General features: G+C 38.1%; 2 protein-coding genes and 1 long non-coding RNA gene across 6 annotated transcripts in view; 2 read left to right on the plus strand and 1 right to left on the minus strand.

Annotated features, from left to right (window-relative positions):
• The window catches only part of slc20a2 (solute carrier family 20 member 2), a 40,020-nt gene extending 35,671 nt beyond the window's left edge, over window positions 1-4,349 (minus strand). For 3 of the 4 annotated variants that reach the window (XR_002873922.2, XM_011478862.4, XM_023958929.2), the window contains exon 1: window positions 4,124-4,349. The gene's annotated coding sequence lies outside the window, so the exon portion shown is untranslated. Of the gene's footprint in view, window positions 1-3,982 lie in introns of all 4 variants that reach the window. The other variant, XM_023958931.2, reaches the window with a different exon arrangement.
• Window positions 4,350-5,931: 1,582 nt separating this feature from the next.
• On the plus strand, window positions 5,932-10,541 carry LOC144994621 (uncharacterized). Its single transcript, XR_013658210.1, has 3 exons — window positions 5,932-5,979; window positions 9,484-9,571; window positions 10,415-10,541. It is a non-coding gene; the product is annotated as an uncharacterized LOC144994621 (long non-coding RNA).
• Window positions 10,542-13,119: 2,578 nt separating this feature from the next.
• On the plus strand, window positions 13,120-17,437 carry LOC101173066 (granzyme A). The gene is made up of 5 exons (XM_011478861.4): window positions 13,120-13,273; window positions 13,362-13,515; window positions 14,414-14,552; window positions 16,648-16,923; window positions 17,004-17,437. The coding sequence occupies exons 1-5, from the start codon at window positions 13,210-13,212 to the stop codon at window positions 17,160-17,162; spliced, it is 792 nt and encodes a 263-aa protein (XP_011477163.1). The 5' UTR covers window positions 13,120-13,209; the 3' UTR covers window positions 17,163-17,437.
• The last annotated feature ends 1,817 nt before the right edge of the window (window positions 17,438-19,254 follow it).

Raw genomic sequence — 19,254 nt, forward strand, 5'->3', positions numbered from 1 at the left:
GGCTTTAAAAACATGAGGTCATTGAAAATTTTTGCACTGTAAATCAAGCCAGAGATAATAAAAATCTTTTTAAAAAAGGAGAAGTGTAAACATGAGTAATACATATTTACTTTACACCGCTTTGCAAATTAAGACCTGCCCATAATGACTCAAAAGAAATGCCAGACTAAGGTTAAGTTATATTAAACAGATGTCCTCCCCATTTGTGTAACATGAGATGCTAAACACAAAAGAGGAACATGCCAAATTGCAAAAACTGCTGTCAGTCTATGTCCCACCATGAAAAGGCTGAAGCACTAAAGACTAAAGAAGAATTCTCCTTTCTGCATCCAGTAGCAGCTCAACTGCATCAGTCTAAACCATTGACTCTATATGAGAACTGGACTGAGCGGGTGTAACGCAATCCATAGAAAATGACTGACTTCCGGATTTAACGAAAAAAATTCAGTCAATTCAGTCCCAGTTTTTCTGCGATACAGATACCGCCACCTTAGTCTAGTTCTCACATACACTTAACGACCTGTACAGATCATTGACCAACTTAGTCTGCCAACTCGGAGGACTAAGTTGGTCTCAATAATATATATAATATGGGCGACAGTGGCCCAGGTGGTTGAGCGGGTCGTCCAATGATCGAAGGGTTGGCGGTTCGATCCCCGCTCCCTCAAGCCAAATATGTCGTGTCCTTGGGCAAGACACCTCACCCTCCTTGCCTCCAGTGTGGCTCCACTGGTGTGTGCATGTGCATGTATGATCCCGGTGATGGTCAGAGGGGCCGTAGGCGCAAACTGGCAGCCACGCCTCTGTCAGTCTGCCCCAGGGCAGCTGTGGCTACAACCGTAGCTACCATCACCAAGTATGAATGAGGAGTGAATGAATAATGGACACAATGCAAGCGCTTTGAGTGTCTTGAATTATTATTATTATTATTAATAAAAGTACTTGTTCTCATCTCGAACGTTTGACAAATTTTGTGTAGCCCACCTTCAACTGGCAGGGGTGTGTACTTCCAATAAGATCACCCCTAATTTGTGGGAGTGGTTGCCATAGAAACAATGACTCAGACCGATTTGGACCAATACTACTTCCTGGCATCGTCTATATAGAATTAGACTTCTGACACACAGGTCAGTGTGCATGCCGTTAGTAAAACAGCTTTCTATACAACCAGATTAAAGAATATTATGAGGTAATGCAGCATTGGCGGCCCACACACACACAAGGGATATTCGCGGTACAAAGCAACAAAGGCTTAAGGTAAATTACACACCAACTGAATGGGGTTCTTAGAATGAAATGCAAGTTGTAAACAGCATGTGTACCAACAGAGAACACCCCCATGAAGCCAGTATACTCTCCAGGCAACTTGTTGAACGTGAAAACACTCATACAACTTTCTTACAAATAAACTGTCTTCTCACGTCAGGGTTCAGGCCAAATCTTCAATAAAAACACATTCTTGAGCTGCTCAACTTAACTCCACAACAAATATGGAGCACTTACCATGTGGATTTACAGTTGACTGCATTGAAAGTGTGGTCTAAGCTGTGGCTGCACCCCGTCTCTACAGTACACGCAATTTACTGTGAATCACTGCAGTATTGTTTTTTGTCCCCCAACTGTTTAGCAAAAGGGATTACACTCACAAAAGGCAGGTCATAGTACAGTCAAATGTGAACAGAATCTACTAACCCACCTGGTTTCCACAATACAGGCATAGAAATTCTGAACTAAGGCTGAGTCAAACAGACTGGATGATCTCCAGCAAATCTGTCTGACAAAGCCTGACGCAACTAAGCACAGAAGTGGAATTGACAAGTTTTGAGTAAGCAGGTGGTCCTTAACTTAGACAGCTTTGAATGCAAAGCAGTGGATTATTTACCTGTAGGGACACAAGAATCCCCCTTTTTTAAATACACACCTTAGCGTGGGAAAATCTTCTACAACCACCAACGAGTCCTCCGAGTCAGAACGCCACAATTCCCGGATAATTACATCCTGTTTTATTTCCTAGGACAATTATTTTATTACTTTAAAAATGGCGGAACCCATAATGGGATAGAAACCACAAGAACTTTAAGTACTTGCCATAATCCTAAGAGACAATTATGTTTTTAGAAAAAGAAAAAAAAATGTAGAGTATTATGCTAGAGCCTTTGAAAATTTGGTAGGTGTGTTTTTAAACTCTACAGGGATGGGACAGGGAGAGGCTGACAGATTGTTTCTTATTCCACAAATCTGGTCAACAACAACTTCAGATTGCAAACTTCCAGGTTATTGCAAAGTTTATGGGAGTAGGAAGTCAAAGCACATATCGTATCAGTCAAATTATGCATCTGTCTTATGGCCTTGATGACAAGACAAGACAAACGATAATTGGCGACTTGTGTTGTGAGCATCGATGCGACCTTTTCAAAGCAGGGCAATGATGAGAAAAAAAAAACAAAACAAAGTCAAACATGAAGGATAGAAGCAGACCCTCGCAATAATGTTCCTTCTCACCACTCCTTATCATAGAACATTAATCATTAACTAGTGAAGCCCATTGAGGCTGCTTCAGTTATCCATTTCCACAACCCATGTAATGTAATAAATTTGATTTAGTGTGGTTACATGAAATACATAATGACATGCAATTTACGACAGGTTTATTAACTTTAATACATGTATTTTTTCTATTGATCGATGTAAGCTTTGCACATGTGTCAAATAAACAAAAAAATTAACTCATTTTAAATTAAAACAAAATAATTATTTGGTAAAATATTTTTATTACACAACTTGTGTTAGGAACACTATGAATGATTGACATGGGTTTGGTTACATCTATAAACACAATGGTTTGTTTGGACCACGTCAATGAGGCTTGTCCCTACAGGCAGGGACAAACTGTTTCACAATAAATGGTTTATCGCACAGAAACAAATTACATCAACGTGTACCATCAAATTCTTCAGTTAATTTTTTGTCATCACTATTTCAAAGACCCACTCCAATCCTCTTTTGGTCCATTTTAAAAGCAGTGGTCTTTTAATTACGATTATGCAATTTCTAGCCAAAATTTAAAAAACTGTATTTTAGAAAATAGTTTCTGCAAAGCAGTAGTGGTTCATTAGAAATTCACCTCCAAGTGCAACCAGTCCTGTTGCAAGGAGTGAGCCCACCCCTTCCACATCATCCATCAGAATGGAGAAGGGAGCTTGTGGCTTGCAGTAGTAGTCTCTACGTCGCACCTGCTAGCTTTTTTTAACTGCATTTTTTCTCCTGATTCACAAAGATTTGAATAAAGAAATACTAAGAAGTGCAATTTTAAGCTTCATTTTCTTTACGCATGTCCTCCTTTAGAAAAATACACAGTGACGTGTTAAAAACATCAAAAACAAATTAAAAAATAAATAAATCAGAGCAGGTCTTTAGATGGGTTTTTAATCATCAGTTATGTATTTTTTGTGTTTTCGTATCCTTCCGACTGAACAGTTTAAATTTGTTTTTAATGTTGATTTTTCCCCATTTGTAACCTGCCACTTTTCAAATAAAGTTAGAGATGAAAAAAAGTTGCATTTTGTGTATATATTCCCAATGTAATGAAAGTGTACAGTGCGCATGCGCGTTAAGAGCCAACGGTAATTTGTGAAACCGAACGGGGAGAAATGTCGCCTGGTAAACGCGCAAGTGAGAAAACCAGTGCCACAACACAAGTGATAATCAAAGCAGAGTTGAGACAACTGTGCGATAAATCCCAGTTACTCGCCTAAACCAGCAGATGGGTTGATATGCAGCCGACGCCATTTGTCTCTATTGTCGAAATGTGAAACACACACACACGTGTTCACTCAACAATTATGGCTAAACACACAAATATGGCCACATTTACGGAAAGTCCAACAACAAAAAATACACCATCTAAGATTATGGTGTTTTCGTGAACTGCAGCTATTAGTACACAGTCGGACTTACTCTGTTAAACACGAAATTCACTCACCAGGCCTGTTTTGTTCCTTAAAGAAGCAAGAATTAAAGCTCAATACAAAGAAATACGCGTGGAATTGCCTGGAGAAGGAGACTTCCACCAGCCAGGGCACGCGCGTATGGGCAGCACGTTCTGTGCTCTGAACAGTCTTACCTCCGAAACCCGCCGGGGAAGTAACGAAGCTGCTCCGCTCGGCTCTCGTGCGCTTTCCCAGAAAACGCCACTCGCGGCGCGTGGGCAGCGTGGAACGATTTCAGATTCCAACAGAGGCCGTTGAAGCTCCGGAATGGGTGCCCTCCTCCCGGCTCGATCCGGCGCCCGCACTAGTAGCCCAGAATGTGGAGTCGGCTGCTAGTCTCATCCGGGCATTTAAATAGTGGCTGCGAGGAAGGAAGGGGGGGAGGAGGGGGGGGGGGGGCGGTCATTCAGCCGCGTGCAAGGTGACACCAAACTGGGAGCAGAAGAGTATATGGTCACTGTAATATGCAACATGAAAAATGGGTTCCAGCACATCAAGATAATAATCCAACGGACTCAGTCTTTTGGAAAACGTTCAGATCTAACCACTTATAAATTTTACATAACAATAAGTCTATTTTATTTATCGGATAACCGATTTATGATTGTAAATTGACATACAGTTGGTTATGTTCATTCAGTTTTCCTTATTGCCATCTATTAAAATTGAGGTCATGTGACCCTCGCATTGACTGTTATGTAACCTCAGAGCCAGTCAACTGTGTAGAATCTGGCCCAACCCGCAGGCAGACATAACTGTTAGAAAAATATTGTTTTAAAATAAAAAGATAAATAGTTTAGACCAAAATATGCCATGAAATCTAATCAAAAAAATGTATTGCATTAACTTGTGAACATTCAAGAATCTGTGTATAGATGGACACATTGAAGGAATAAAATCTGCTTCATCAACCATAGTGATAGTATATCCTTGAAACCCACTAATGAGAATCGTAATATTGGTATTTTAACATGTTCTTGTGGCATTTGTTCATGATGAAGGACATATATAAGGAAAATTGAAATTAGAACTGTGTTTCTGAGTATTTCTTTATTCAAATTGTTGGGAATCAGGAGAACACAAAAAAAGTGTAAGAGCTTGTTGTTATGTAGAAACTACAATCTGTGTCCCACAAGCTCCCTGCTCTGCTCCATTCTGATAAAGGGATGATGGGAATTGAGGACAGGCTCACTCCATGCAAACAGTCCTATCACAACTCAGTGGCAAATTTCTGATAATAATAATAAACTTTATTTGTATAGCACCTTTCCAGATAAAAATCACAAAGTGCTTCACAGTACAACACGATAAAACAACAGTAAAACACAGTAAAAACACATGATGACCTCCTACTGTTAATAAAATACAACACTTTATACCAATTGTATTCAGTAAAATAAAAGAATTTAAGAATAAAAACAGTAAAACAAAACCTTAAAAAAAAAATAAAAAAAAATAAACCCAGTTATTCTTTCCTTTACACGAATCAGTCGTCCTGGTCCCTTTGCTGAATAACAGCCCCAAAGCATGATGTTTCCACCCCCATGCTTGTTCTTTGAGTGCAACTCGCCATTCTTTCTCCTCTAACCACAACAAGTAGCGTTCTTACCAAAAAGTTCTATTTTGATTTCATCTGACCATAAGACATTCTCCTAATCCTCTTCTGGATCATCAAATGCTCTCTAGCAAACTTTAGATGGGCCCGCACCTGAACTGGCCTTAGGCACTCAAATCTGCAGGATTTTCTCTCAGTAGGTTCCCTCATGTGGTTCTGGGATTTTTGCTCACCGTTCTTGTGATCATTTTGATTCAACAATCTTGTTTCTGGTGTCCTTAGACATCTCTTTGGTCTTGGCCGTAGTGGAGTTCAGAGTGTGACTGTTTGAGGTTTTGGACAGGTATCTTTTCTATGGATAACCAGTTCAAACAGGTGCCATCAATACAGGTAATGAGTGGAGGACAGAGGACCCACTTACAGAAAAAGTTACAGGTCTGTGAGAACCAGGAACCTTTCTTGTTTGTTTGTAGGTGACCAAAATTCCTATTTTCTGCCATAATTTACAAAAAATTATTTAAAAATCAGACAGTGTGAGTTTATGGAATTTTTTTCTCTCACTTTTTCTCTTATAGTTGATGTATACCTATGATGAAAATTACTGGCCTCTCTCATGTTTTTCAGTGGGAGAACTTGCACAATTCCATTTTTTATCTTAACGGTAGATGTAAATGTTTGTCAAAGGCAGAGGTTTAATAAATCTTTTATTGGGAACTTTGTTTATCTAATTTGATCAAGATGACAAACTCTGAATTTAAAGGATGCATGTAATGCTTGCAGAAACATGTGTATCCAAAACAAATAGCAGGTGTGTTCAATGACGTTCTATGAAGAGACAAATGTGTAAAAGCAAAACTGTTAAAGAAAACACAGAGGGCTGGGTTTTTGTCTTTTGGTTTAAACGTGGTCTGTGCCCCCTGACATTCACACAACAAATATCACATCCACATAACACTTACAGGAAATCAATCATATTGGTCCTTGTTTTCTCAAAGTCAACTCCTCGCTGTTGACTTTTGGGGCAATTTCCTGTCCGTTGATGCAAAAATTCCTCTTCCTGGAGAATGTTTTGGGGGTATGAACCAAAATATTTGCCATTTAAATATGATAAATGTCTTTTCATGTCTAATAAAAAAACAACTTATTATCTGTGACTAGATCATACACAGTCAGGCCCAGGCCTGCCTGGCCGAGTAACTTTAAGTTCTTCCAAGTACACTCCCATTTCTTAAACAACCGTTGCTCGTATTGTGTGGCATATCAGAATCAGAATCAGCTTTAGTGGCCAAGTACAGTGCATGTACAGAGAATTTGGCTTCAGTGTCTTGTGCTCTCGTGCAAACTAGAAAGATATGAAAAGAGTTTAAAGGAGTAAGACAGGAGAGGATAAAAATAAAAAGAAAGTAGTAAGAGGTAGATATAGGAATATTTCAACATAACTAAATAAAAAATGCAGCAGTAAAAATGCAGCTGTAGTTCTGGTGTGACAGTTTCAGTTCAGTGTTCTTGAGTGGTCCGGAGTGAGGAGTTCATTAGAGTGACAGCTCATGGGAAGAAGCTGTCTCCTTGTGGCGAGTGGTTTTGGTGGGCATAGTCCTACAGCACCGCCCTGACGGGAAAAGGCTGAAAAGGCAATGTCCGAGATGAGAGGTGTCCTTTGCTATTCTGCCAGCCCGCTTCCTGACCCTGGACCGGTACAGGTCCTGAATGGAGGGAAGAGTGGAACCAATAATCCTCTCAGCAGATCTGACGATTCTCTGTAGTCTGTTCTTGGCGTGTTGCTGATCCAAACCAGACCGTGATGGATGTGGTCAGGACAGCTTAGATTATATTGCCGTGTAGAAGATGGTCAGATGACATCAGTTTGTCATCTTGATCTGTCATGTGAGTGCCCTTTTTCCATTAATAACAGCTTGGTTTTTCATATAAGACATAAATGTTTATATTGTTTCTAATTCCATTTTTCTCTCCACCTTCTTTAAATAGTGTAAAATAAAAATCTTTAAAGTACCTTTCACAGTGCTGTCTTTTGCAAAGAAGGACTAAATGTTAGTATTTTTACTTGTTTGGCACATTTTTTTTGGTTTTAGCAAATATTTTTCATGTACATTATTACAATATCTAGTGTTTAGGTGAGAGTAAACTAGTATTTAGTAAATATGTTATGTGTAATCTGTTTTTAACTCTCAAAATATGAATTAGTTTTCCCTTTTATTGTGCACATATATATTGCTTTATTGACTTTATATGTTGTACACATTTGTGTAAGTTTCACATGTTTCCTCATCTAAAGAAAAAAGGAATCTAGTGTTTACAGCAAAAACAAAATTGACATATCAAACAATTTTTTGGGTGTAAAAATTGTAAATTTGTGCTGAAATTTAACCCTCTTTTGTCCATTAGACAGACACCAGTCATGTTACAACTCTGGAGCTTTGTTTCAGTCTGCAAATGATCAGAGAAAAACTGTGGCAGCAAAGATCATAAATAATAAAATGAGAAGAAGGGACCATGACAGGGGAGGGGTAACACAACAGTTTTCTCTTTTTGCGTTTCAAGAAACTTGTGCAATTGAAACGTGGCGTTGCAGCCCAAGGCAAACACAGCCATTAAACCCTCAACTATTGTTTTCATCACAACTTTCCAAATGCATCCAAAATCTTTTTTTAGTTGTATTTGTCATGTATTTTCGTTGTAGAGTAGGACGAGAAACATGTAATGAAAACTTAATTTATCAAATAAAATGAAAACTGAGAGAAAAACCAAAATGACCATGGAGATGAGATGATGAGCAGAATTGAAAAATAACGTAAACATGAGGAAAACAGTTGTAAAACATCAATCATCACCCTTTGTCGTCATGGTCAGCAACTAACATAAAGAAATGTTAGCAATGCACTCATGAAGAATGAAGGCCATAGCAGAGCTTTCACCTATTTAGACACCCAATGAGTTTATTTTATTCCAGCTATACACCAGATATATTTGCAGTAAAATTATACTTTTGGTTTACTGTCAACCATCTTTTTAAAAACATAGATTTGTGTTACATCTTTTGTTTAAACACATTTTTCAGTTAGAGAAATTGAAAAAAAAGAAAAAAAAGGAGTTTCTAAATAAACCTGTCTAAGACCAAGTGCACATTTTAATGTATTTTAATTTTTGGTAATTAAATTTTATTTGAATTTATCAGTATAATAAGAACTTTAAAATTCATTCATTTAGTATTATTTAGTCACGAAATAAACTTATTTTATCAGAATTACTATATTTAAATAGTTTTATAATATTTTAATTTATGAATTAACTAAGTGAATTTTAAACAGCAGGACATCATTTTTAAGGGAAGACAAGAATATTAGGCAAATGCATAAAGGTTTTAACAAAGACAGGAAGTTTGAGGCCACATTCCTTCACCTGCCTCAAATCTGCCCCTGCAGGATGGCATCCTTTGTCAACCCAACTTACCTCCAATAGCCTAGTAGTTTTTGGTCTTCATTCCATCAACATATTATCTTCTTGTCTGTAAAACCTGATTCAGATAAAGAGCTAACTGCTAATTCTGTTTTACTTTGAGATCTGACATAACTGCCCGTGATGTCAATGGTTTTAGCTGCAACTGCGTCAGTGGCATTGAGAAATGTATTTGCTGCAACCTTGTGGCAAAGTAGGGCATTGCAACAACTTTGCGTTCTTCCTCTTGAGGTCTTTATTAAGGCTTTTCTTGCAAAATAAAGATTAAAACATAAAATTGTTCGAAACACAAGGCACAAAAAGACCATGTTCGGTTTTTATGTTAATAGTATGTAGAATAAAAGCACAGTGGCTTAACTTCGTGGAATACAGTCCAATGTAGTCACTGTTCTCTTTAATTTAAAGACTTTAAGATATGAATATTGCTGGACCTGGAAGATTATGCTGCACTTTGCTCTTTTAAAGGTTTCCTGATGCCTTTAGTCGTGTCATCTGACTTGCAGCTTCATCGTCTGGACACCTGAGTGATGAGAGCAGTACCCTGCAAAAAGAGGTAACCTAAAAACAGGGAAAGAACACCAAAAATACTACAAAATAGTAAAATTATCTATTTATGCAGGAAGTCAATTTTTACTTAAAAGATATCAAAATCTAGAAACAAGAAGTTCCGCAGAAGGATTCAAAGAGGGAAAAATAGCTAAAAAAATTGTTAGATAGAATTACTTCAAATTGAATGTCATACAGCCCAAAAATAAGTTTTTTGTTTGCTAGTTCTAAGCAAAGGCTTTTTTTTTGAGTATTCATGTACCGAATTGTTCTTCATTTTGATTAAAACGACAAAAAACTGGAAAGTGGAAAAGAGAATACCATCTTAGTTAGCTCATCTCAATAAGTTAATATAAGTTAGCTCATCTCAATAAATTCTCATAGAATCCACAACTAGCACTTCAGCTTCAGTAATACCAAGAAGTTCCATAGTGCTACTTCATCAATTGCGATGAGTGTTCTTTTAACCAAATCACTTGAATTTGACCTCTAAGATGGCTTTTGGTTAGATTTGATATTTGATCGAATTCTGATCAAGCATTCAATGTTAAAACCTGAAGGATTTAATGTGGTTTTCTCTTTGTTATGAGGTAAATCTGTTTAATAAAGTGCCTATGGATTTTATGAACCTTTGATTTCTTTAAGTCTTAAATCAAATCTGTCTATTGTCAAGATCATGGAGCTAAATAACTTTGACTCATTTTAATAATAATATTTTACTTTTATTTCAAGATATAGCTCTTAGTGAGACAAATATAAAAATCTTGGCCTGGTAAACTATCTTAAATGTCTTAAAACAAGGAGGCAGACGTGGACCTCGATCCATGACTCCTTGAATGCAGCCAGACAGTGAAAAGCCATCAGGTTGAAGTAGGAGGTCTGCAGGACCTGGTTGCCCTCAAGGACTTTTATATTAGGTACGACAGGCCAAGCAGACTGCAGTCCAGGTTTTTGCTACACCTGAAACCACAGGGAAGCCAGAGAATTTGACTTGAACCTTCAGGTCAGATCAGTTTCTTTATCCTTCACAAAATCCATGAGAGGATCCTGGGAGTTTTAACACCAAATCAGCTCACGTTTCTGCTTTTTGCAGATGACATGGTCCTTTCAGCTTCTTCTGCAGTTTGCAGCTGAGTCTAAAGCAGTCGAAGCTCATCAATCTGGGAGAGGTCAGAGTACAGCTGCCACACTTCCACGAAAGAGAAGCCATTTGAAGAGGTTTGGCAATCTGGCAAGAATGTCCCAGTGAGGCATTATGGGCAACCAGGAGCCGAACTCTGGAGAGATCATTTTTCTTGGCTGGCCTGGGAATGCTTCCATGTCCCTGAGAGCTGAAGGAGGTCTGTGCCATCCTTCAGAGATTGTTGTCCCTGATGAATCCTGGACAGCAGTGGGTTTCATTTCAGAGTTTGATATGACCCTCGTGTGGAACGAACCAGAAGCACAGACACTTTTTCCACTTAAATAAACAAGTGACAGACGCATAAGAATCAGTCTACCACACAGTGGGCATGCAGTGGAAAGAGAAGAAACAGTTATGTCTGAGCTGACGCATTTCAAAGAATTTGGAATTTACTGTTTGATAAAGAAAGAAAAATGCAATTCAATTGAATTTTATTTATATAGCCCAAATTCACAACAGCAGTCGTCTCAATGGGCTTCGTATCGGTAATTGTAAGATGAACATACAATCAAAAAGATCATAAATCCATATAATTCAATAGGATAATACTACACTTTAACTAAACTAAACTGGACATCCCTGCCCTTAGACCCTCCGTTGCGGTAAGGAAAAACTCCTAAAAAAAACGGAATCCGGAAAAAACAAAGAAACCCCAGGGATGCCCACATGAAGGAGGGATCCTCCCCCAGGACGGACAGGCCATGTACCAGAACTTATAGAGAAGAATTCACTTATCTAACTCTACAACTACATATTTAAACACATATCCATCAAATGATCTTCATCCAGTTGAAGTTGGGGGACCGCTGGGGACGCGAGACGAGCCAAAAGGAGGATCCACAGCCAGGTGTTGAAGCAGTAGTAGAGGCGAGCCAGAGACGAGGCACATGGTCAGGTACAGGAGCACGAATGAGCCAACTGGAATCTGGAAGCACTCCCACTCCCCAGGAATGGAGAGGGAGAGAGGGACAGTACATGAATCGCACTGCATCAAACAGAGGCATGGACAACTAAATGATAAATAATAATCAAGAATAGAGGAAAGGAGACTAGAAGTAGATGAGAAAAGAGGACAGAACCCCAGTGCACCATAGTTTCCCCAGCTTCAAACTTCTAGCAGTCTAGTAACAACTTTATTGTTATTGTTAAGTTTAATTTAAACAAATTAACAGCAAGGTAAATATTCTCTGAATACTAGCTAGTCTGACAATAAGCCTGTCAATAGAGGAATGTTTTAAGTCTAACTTTGAATGTAGAAACTGTGTCAGCCTCTCTTACATGAGCTGGGAGCTTATTCCATAAAACAGGGGCTTGGTGGCTAAACACTCTACCTCCAACCGTACTTTTACAAACTCTAGGAACCACAAGCAGTCCTGGTGAATGCAGTAACGTTGCGGGTTGAGCGATTTTTCCTGCAGGTTTCTGAGGAATAAAACCTGCAGCAGGAAATGAACCTCTCCACCTGAGGGTTCATGCTCTAACACAACTGTAGTTATTTTGTCCTGCAGCAGTCCTGCAAGAACTAGATTATTTCTGCAATGCCTCTTGAGCAAAATAATTTCACCACCACATACTCATTTTTGCCTCATAGCTCCTTGAGCATAATTGGGGGGAAAACCTCAAGTTTTAAAGTTTGTAGATTTTTAACGGCGTTAGAGTGGCGAGCTCGCAAATGTGTTGTTCACACAATATGATCTACGATATGAACATGATAGGAATATATTGACTTAACAAAAAAAATCTCTGTTGCCATGGCAACCCAGAAGTTTACTTTTGCAGATTCTTCTAAAAATCACACACACCTGTTCGTCACCCCCAGGCGACCAAATAATGCACTGGTTGCCATGGAGATAAAACCTACAGAAAAAAAGTTTCTCTGTGAATTTATTAGAGGCCGCTCTGACCAGGCTGGCAGGGCCACAAGGGTAGCAGCTGCTCAGAGGCCGTGTCAAAAGCACTTTATGCACAAATACCAAAGAATAATGAGACTAAAAGTGTACATTAAAATAAAGAATTATTGCTGTAAATAAAAACATTTGTCCTATTTTCTCTATGCAGCATATTGAACATTTTGCCGAGGGTAAAGGTAACAGACAGGTGGACATTTATCGGACATTTACACACATTTCATCAAACTATTCCTTCTGAAACTTCACTTTACCAGAAATACTACCCAGTTCATCTGAAAACTCTAGAACTGCACGTTTTTTCCCGTAAGTGCTGCCACTACCTCCGCGGTTAGACGTGCTGTGTCACTGCAGCTCATTTGCCTGGTTGTGAACAGTCATGGTAAATGTTCGCACTTTGAAACGAAAGAGTGTGTCTCTTTCACATCTGGGTCAAACGCTGCTGACTCATGTGTTTCCATGGTCAGACCACATCCTCAGAGTTGAGCTTAAAACCCAGGTTGTGCACTAAGGTGGGAGCATTCACCCTCAGATCAAAGACAGAAAGACGAGTAAATGTGTTCCAAGAAAGGCTTTGCTGCTTTCATCTTGGGGGGGCTTCTCTTTTTTGTCAACTCAGGTGACTGATACATTTACTTATTTTTGCAAAATTAGTTACTATTCAATGTCTAAATTATTGATTGTTTTGTGTTTGTGTGGTGTTTTAGGTCATGGCTCTGAGATCATTAATGGGAAAGAAGTGGTGCCCCACTCTCTGCCTTACATGGCTGTGCTGGCTGTGCTGCCGACAGCCAAAAATGCCTCCTGCGGAGGGGTTTTAATTGATCCAAAATGGGTCCTGACAGCTGCCCACTGCATTGGGTAGGAACCTGGAGCTTTTTCATCTGTCTGATGCTGGTTCTGGTTTGCTGTTTTCCTTTGTTGGTCTGTCCACAAAAGGTTTAAGTAAGATAGGAACAAGCTCCTTAGCTGAAATCATCCAGTAAATAAATATTTTTCAGTCTTTAAATACTTTGATGCTTTTTTTAAAATCTTTTTGTTTATTGGGAAACAGCTCCCTTAATTTAAGAGCTTATTTGTTTTGAAGATGAACAAGGCATGACACAAATAGAAATATGATGGTGTCAAACTTTAATAAAAGTCGAATAAGAGATTGTTTTAATGTGCTTTATCATCTCATTAGCAGATATGCTTGATAATTTGATATTTTTAGCGTTTCTTTGAATAGAAAAACATTTCATGCATTATTAAAAATAATGCATTTGCATAATTATAACAAGTTCTTATATACATTTAGCTTAGATGACCTTTATAGAGTTAATGAACACTTTCGTTGTTCTAACATATTTGTGTGAAAGTTAACTAAAGAATGAAGAACTTCTCAAGAACAAACAGCAAATCCTTTCAGGAAACCACAAACGCCTCAGAACAAACAAAACCCTCAGAGCTCGAGCTTTGATGCATAAATATGACTTCAGGTTTTCGTTTTCAATCAGCCACTTCAGAAACGTGCATGGGCATTGAATAAAGAGCAAGCTTTAACTTGACTTTTATCGTTGTACAATTCATCTGCAAATGTGATAAAAAAACGACAGAAAATCCTGCTTCAAGAATACATATTAGCTACTATAAATATCACTGTAAAGGCAAAGCTTTTTTCTAAAGCCAACTAAAAATACTACTTATCATAAGATAGATATGTAGACACAGAACTCTTTCAGAACAATCCAAAAGTTGTGTGTTTTTTTTGCCCCTGCAGCATCAAAAATGTAATTTTGGGGGTGCACTCCCTCAAAGAAAAAGAGGCAAACTCCAAGCAGATCCAGAAAGTGAAGACGCATTATCCTCATCCGTGCTATGATAAGAACGATACGGTCAATGACCTCATGTTACTCAAGGTAAGACAACCCACCCCAATCAATGCCAGTGTGTTTTCAAACACTATCCTATTGTTACCAAGGTGATATGTCTTACTCAAGGATAAATCCACTGTCTTGGACCCTTAACCAACTCTTGAGAGAGTAAAACCACCTTAAAATGTTGCCATCTGGGGACTTGAAAGAAACACCCACGAAGAACAAACCTGTTGCACTGACAACATTTTTCGTTTCAAAACAAGTTTTAAAGTATAGAAAAAAACTGTTTTTCTCTTGCTATAAGTGAAAATAAAATGTTCTGCCAACGAAACTAGAAGAATTTGTCTTTACAAGTTTTCTTAAAGTATATTGTGATGGCATGTAAGACAAAATGTACTCTTGAAATTAGCTGTAAGCACTCACATTTGGGTATTAATTGGAAAATTGGAAATGTTATGTCTTAAATTTTGGATGCATTGCTTAAAAAAAGAGTTTTATATCTATTAAAGCAAATGTATTTTCACACTTCCCCACCCAAATATTCCCTATTATAAAAACTTCCATTTTCAAGACCATAATCATCCTAAAGTAAGACCAGAATGACACATTTTAGGACAAATTTGTCTTTGAAATTAGATGTTAAAATATATTTATTACAAACGTTTCTCCTGCTGTTGTTAGAAAGTTTTTGTACTGAGTTCAGACCGATCAACAATACCCTACACCACTCACAAAGAAAATCTCAGCTCAAATGTGTACCTATATAAAGAGAATAAAAGATATGTGTCCCACTCAGATCATCTTGTATCTATTTTAAGTATGATTATGCCGGTTTTAGCAAATATAAAAAAACCTGCGTCGTTTTTCAAGGTCATGTTGTTTTTTGCAGAGCAGCATTAGTTAATTAGAAATTCACTTTCTCTTAATTGTGGGCAGGACCATTAGCGCGGAGCAACCCAGCCCCCCAGCCCCTACCTGTTGCTGAGAGCTCTCTGTGCACACGTTGTTCCACTAGCTTACAGCCCCTCACACCCTAAACCTTACATTACTAATTGCAATACATTACAAAAATGGGGGGCAACATTGGAGCTATCCAGCAGTAAAGTTTCAAGCCAGATGCCAGCTCAGACGAGGGAAACAAGGACGTACAGCAGAATGCAGCGGAGCAGGGAGCTTTTGGCCTGCAAGTTGTAGCTTCCACATCACAACTACAAGCTTTTTCAAACTGCAGTTTTTCGTCTGCTCCTGATTCACGATTTGAAAAAGAAATAATTTTAAATGCAATTTAATATTTTTTCTATATATACGTCCCTTATTATCAGAAAATGCAGAAGATCATGTTAAAAATACCAAAAGCAAGATTTTCATCTGTGTGGGTCTTTTTGATGAGATGTTTTCAAGATTTATTGTCTTATCTTGCTGAAAAATTACGTTAAAGTTGGTTTAGTCTCATATCAACTGAAATAAAGTGCCTAAACTAGAAATTAGGCAAAGAAATGTTGTGACATTTTGTGTTTTTGTGGTGCGACTAGCCTGCTAGCAATCCCACTGTGGCTGAACCCCACAGGATTCACTCGCAAGTAATGTGAGATCCATTTTTTTGGTAGGCTAACCAGACTTCAGATCAACTTTCACAGCTGTCAAAAAAGCTAACTATCCAATACACTCTGGTGTGGACCAAACCGCCTTAACCCTTGTGCTATCTTAGATGACCCCAGCCTTACATTGACGTGTTCTCCCTACCATGACAAAGGTGGATAAAGGTGGAAAGATTTCATGTAATCCATGGACACCAGTGAAGATCACAAGTCATTGAAGAAAAAAAGTTCAGCGCACTGTCTAGTGGGTCTAGATGACCCAACTCTCAACATTAAAATACCTAAGATAGCACAAGGGTTACATGAAGCTTCTGGTTCCATTTGAGGATTCCTCCTCATCTTATTTCTGCCAAATGTCATTCTTGTTACAATTTTTAATAATCTCAGGGACTGATTTTTTTTTTTTTACATATATACATTTCGGATGCCTTTCCTAATATGCTGATCATATTATCCTTCTATAAGTATTCCAACTGTTCAGATTGCGGTATTTAGATCTATGTTTTGCAAATAAATAGTTTTTTTTCTCTCTTTTCCAGCTTGAAAAGCCAGTAAAAGAGACCAAAACAGTGAAACCCCTGAAGCTGGCCCAGGCTGTTCAGGATCCTGCTGGTGGTTCTCGTTGCATGGTGGCGGGATGGGGGAAAACGAACAACATGGCCAATCAAATGTCTGACGTGTTGATGAACACCAACGTGACTGTCATCGACAGACAGAAGTGCAACTCGCCAGCCTTCTACAACCTGAAGCCTGTCATCACCAGCAGCATGATTTGTGCCGGCTCTGAAGGTTCAAAAGTTGCAGACACATGTGGGGTGAGAGCATCAACATTTTTCATCTTCATTTAAATCAAAGTAAAAGTCGCTGTCTCACAATTGTTCTCTGAACATCTCAGGGGGATTCTGGTGGACCACTGGTGTGCAACAATGTTCTGGTTGGAATCACATCTTTTGGAAGGTTGTGCGGAGTGAAAAAACACCCTGGGGTGTACAGTTTTCTGTCTGCAAAACAACTCCTGTGGATCAAGAAGACAATGAAGACCCCCCAAATATAAATGAATCATCTCTTTCAAATTGCTTTATCTGTTTCTTTAGCTTTAATTTCATGTTTCACTTGATCACAAACGTTTTTTGCATTTGCAATGAAGCAAATAATGTAAAAGAAAAGGCTGAACATTTACTCTACTGTGGCTCACTTAGTTACATTCTACTGGCTTTTCTACTGGACCTTTCCATTAAACTCTTCCCTTGCAAAAACTTTGTAAAAACTTATTATTGCATTAAAACATTTTGACTTCTCTTAAAGGTATTAAAAAAATACATGAAGGCATGTTTGTGACCAGCACCTGCTGGCCTCCTCAGTGTCTGCATCATTCAGAAGAAGAAAGAGAAACCTTCCCTGAACATCTGATGTGTCAGAAGTGGAAACTGATCCGTTTTCACACTGTGGTTCATGCAGAGGTTGTTTTTTTTTCAGTTTAGCACATAAAGATAAAAGAGGAGTGTTTCTGTTTGTTCAAGAGATCAAACGTGAATTATTGTGGTTTCATGACTTGTTTTCTATCATTTATGGATCAGAAACGTGTCAGTTCCTGTTAGGACATAAACGAAACCAATCAGGTCTTATCTGATGCTGTTCTAAAGTCTGAAACAACAATATTTGGGATATGTTTATTTCAGGAGCTTCATCTGTTAAAGAAGAAAGTCAACCACTGTTGACTTTTAAAGAGTAATTGATTACTTCAATTTAGTTACTGGATGAAATTGTTATCATTACCTCGTTCATTCCCCAATTTAAGAAGTAATTCACTGCTAGTTACTTTACTTTACTTTTTTCTACTCTCGTAAAAATTGTCAAAGGACTGAAGCTACCACAAACAAGATACACTTGTAAAATCCACAAAACAAAAGCACACAGGCTACTCAAGGGCATTCAGGTTTTTTTAGCACCCCCTCATTGATTTCACCACATGAACATGAGAAAATGTACATTGTATAGGTCAGGACATAGCGTACAAACAAATTGCTCATTGACACAAGGGCAGTGGAAAGCAGTTCATCTCCAGGACAAAACTTGCCCTTGTGCTATCTTAGATGACCCCACCCTTACTTTGACATGTTATTCCTACCATGACAAAGGTGGATAAACGTGGAAAGATTTCATGTAATCCATGGACACCAGTGAAGATCACAAATCATTGAAGAAAAAAGGTTCAGCGCACTGTCTAGTGGGTCTAGATGACCCAACTCCCAATCTTAAAGTGCCTAGGATAGCACAAGGGTTACGTGAAATATTTTGATGCCTTTGCTTTCAACAAATTGGAAATCATTTGAATATATCCAGTTGCTGAATGCCCCTAAGAATTCGTTCCACTTTCATATTTTTGCTCTCTTTATCTTCACTAGTCTCCACCTCCGCATTAGCACGCGTGCACGAAGTAACTCTCTTTTTAGTTTTTTTTAATTAGTATTTGTTTCGTTTCATTTAACCAAAAGACAAAGTCAGAGCCAATTGCACCAACATGTGAGTAATAAAGTAATGAGGGTTTCTGTAGTCTAGTAATTGCAATTTAATTACTAAAATTTGAACTGTAATTCATAAAGTTATTCTGTTACTGAAAGGAGTAATTAAAGTACAGTGAATTATGACTTTGTTATTCTCTACCCCCAAAACTGATGTCAACATAGGCTGTCTGAATTCCTAAAGCCCTCAAATGTGTTTCTCTTTTTGTTCAGTTTGTTATATTTTTACTCTTAGAGGGCCAGCCTGCTCTGTAAATCTCAATAAATGCGATTCTGTCGGGAAAAAGATGGTGAAGGATCCAATGATTGCAAGAGGCTGAATATTTCACACAATATTTCAGGTTAAACAAAAGACAAATGCTCTTATGTGAAGAAATTAAATTAAAAAATGAGAGACATCTCAAGTTTCCTCCTTTAGAATAAATATACAAAATAGAATAGTCTTATAAAATAAGAATAAATCTTTCATTAGATAAATAGCTGGTGTTATTCGCATACAAAATGTGATGGAAATTCATGTTGACCACACGTATTTGCACCATATCTTCACGTATTTTAACCATAACCCTAACCCCGCCCTAATTACGTGCGGATAATCACTTCTTGAATAGATTTAAGAGACTT

The sequence above is a fragment of the Oryzias latipes genome, chromosome 9, assembly GCF_053564925.1.
Source record: "Oryzias latipes strain Hd-rR chromosome 9, Olatipes_Hd-rR_3.1".
NCBI classification, from domain to species: Eukaryota; Metazoa; Chordata; class Actinopteri; order Beloniformes; family Adrianichthyidae; genus Oryzias; species Oryzias latipes.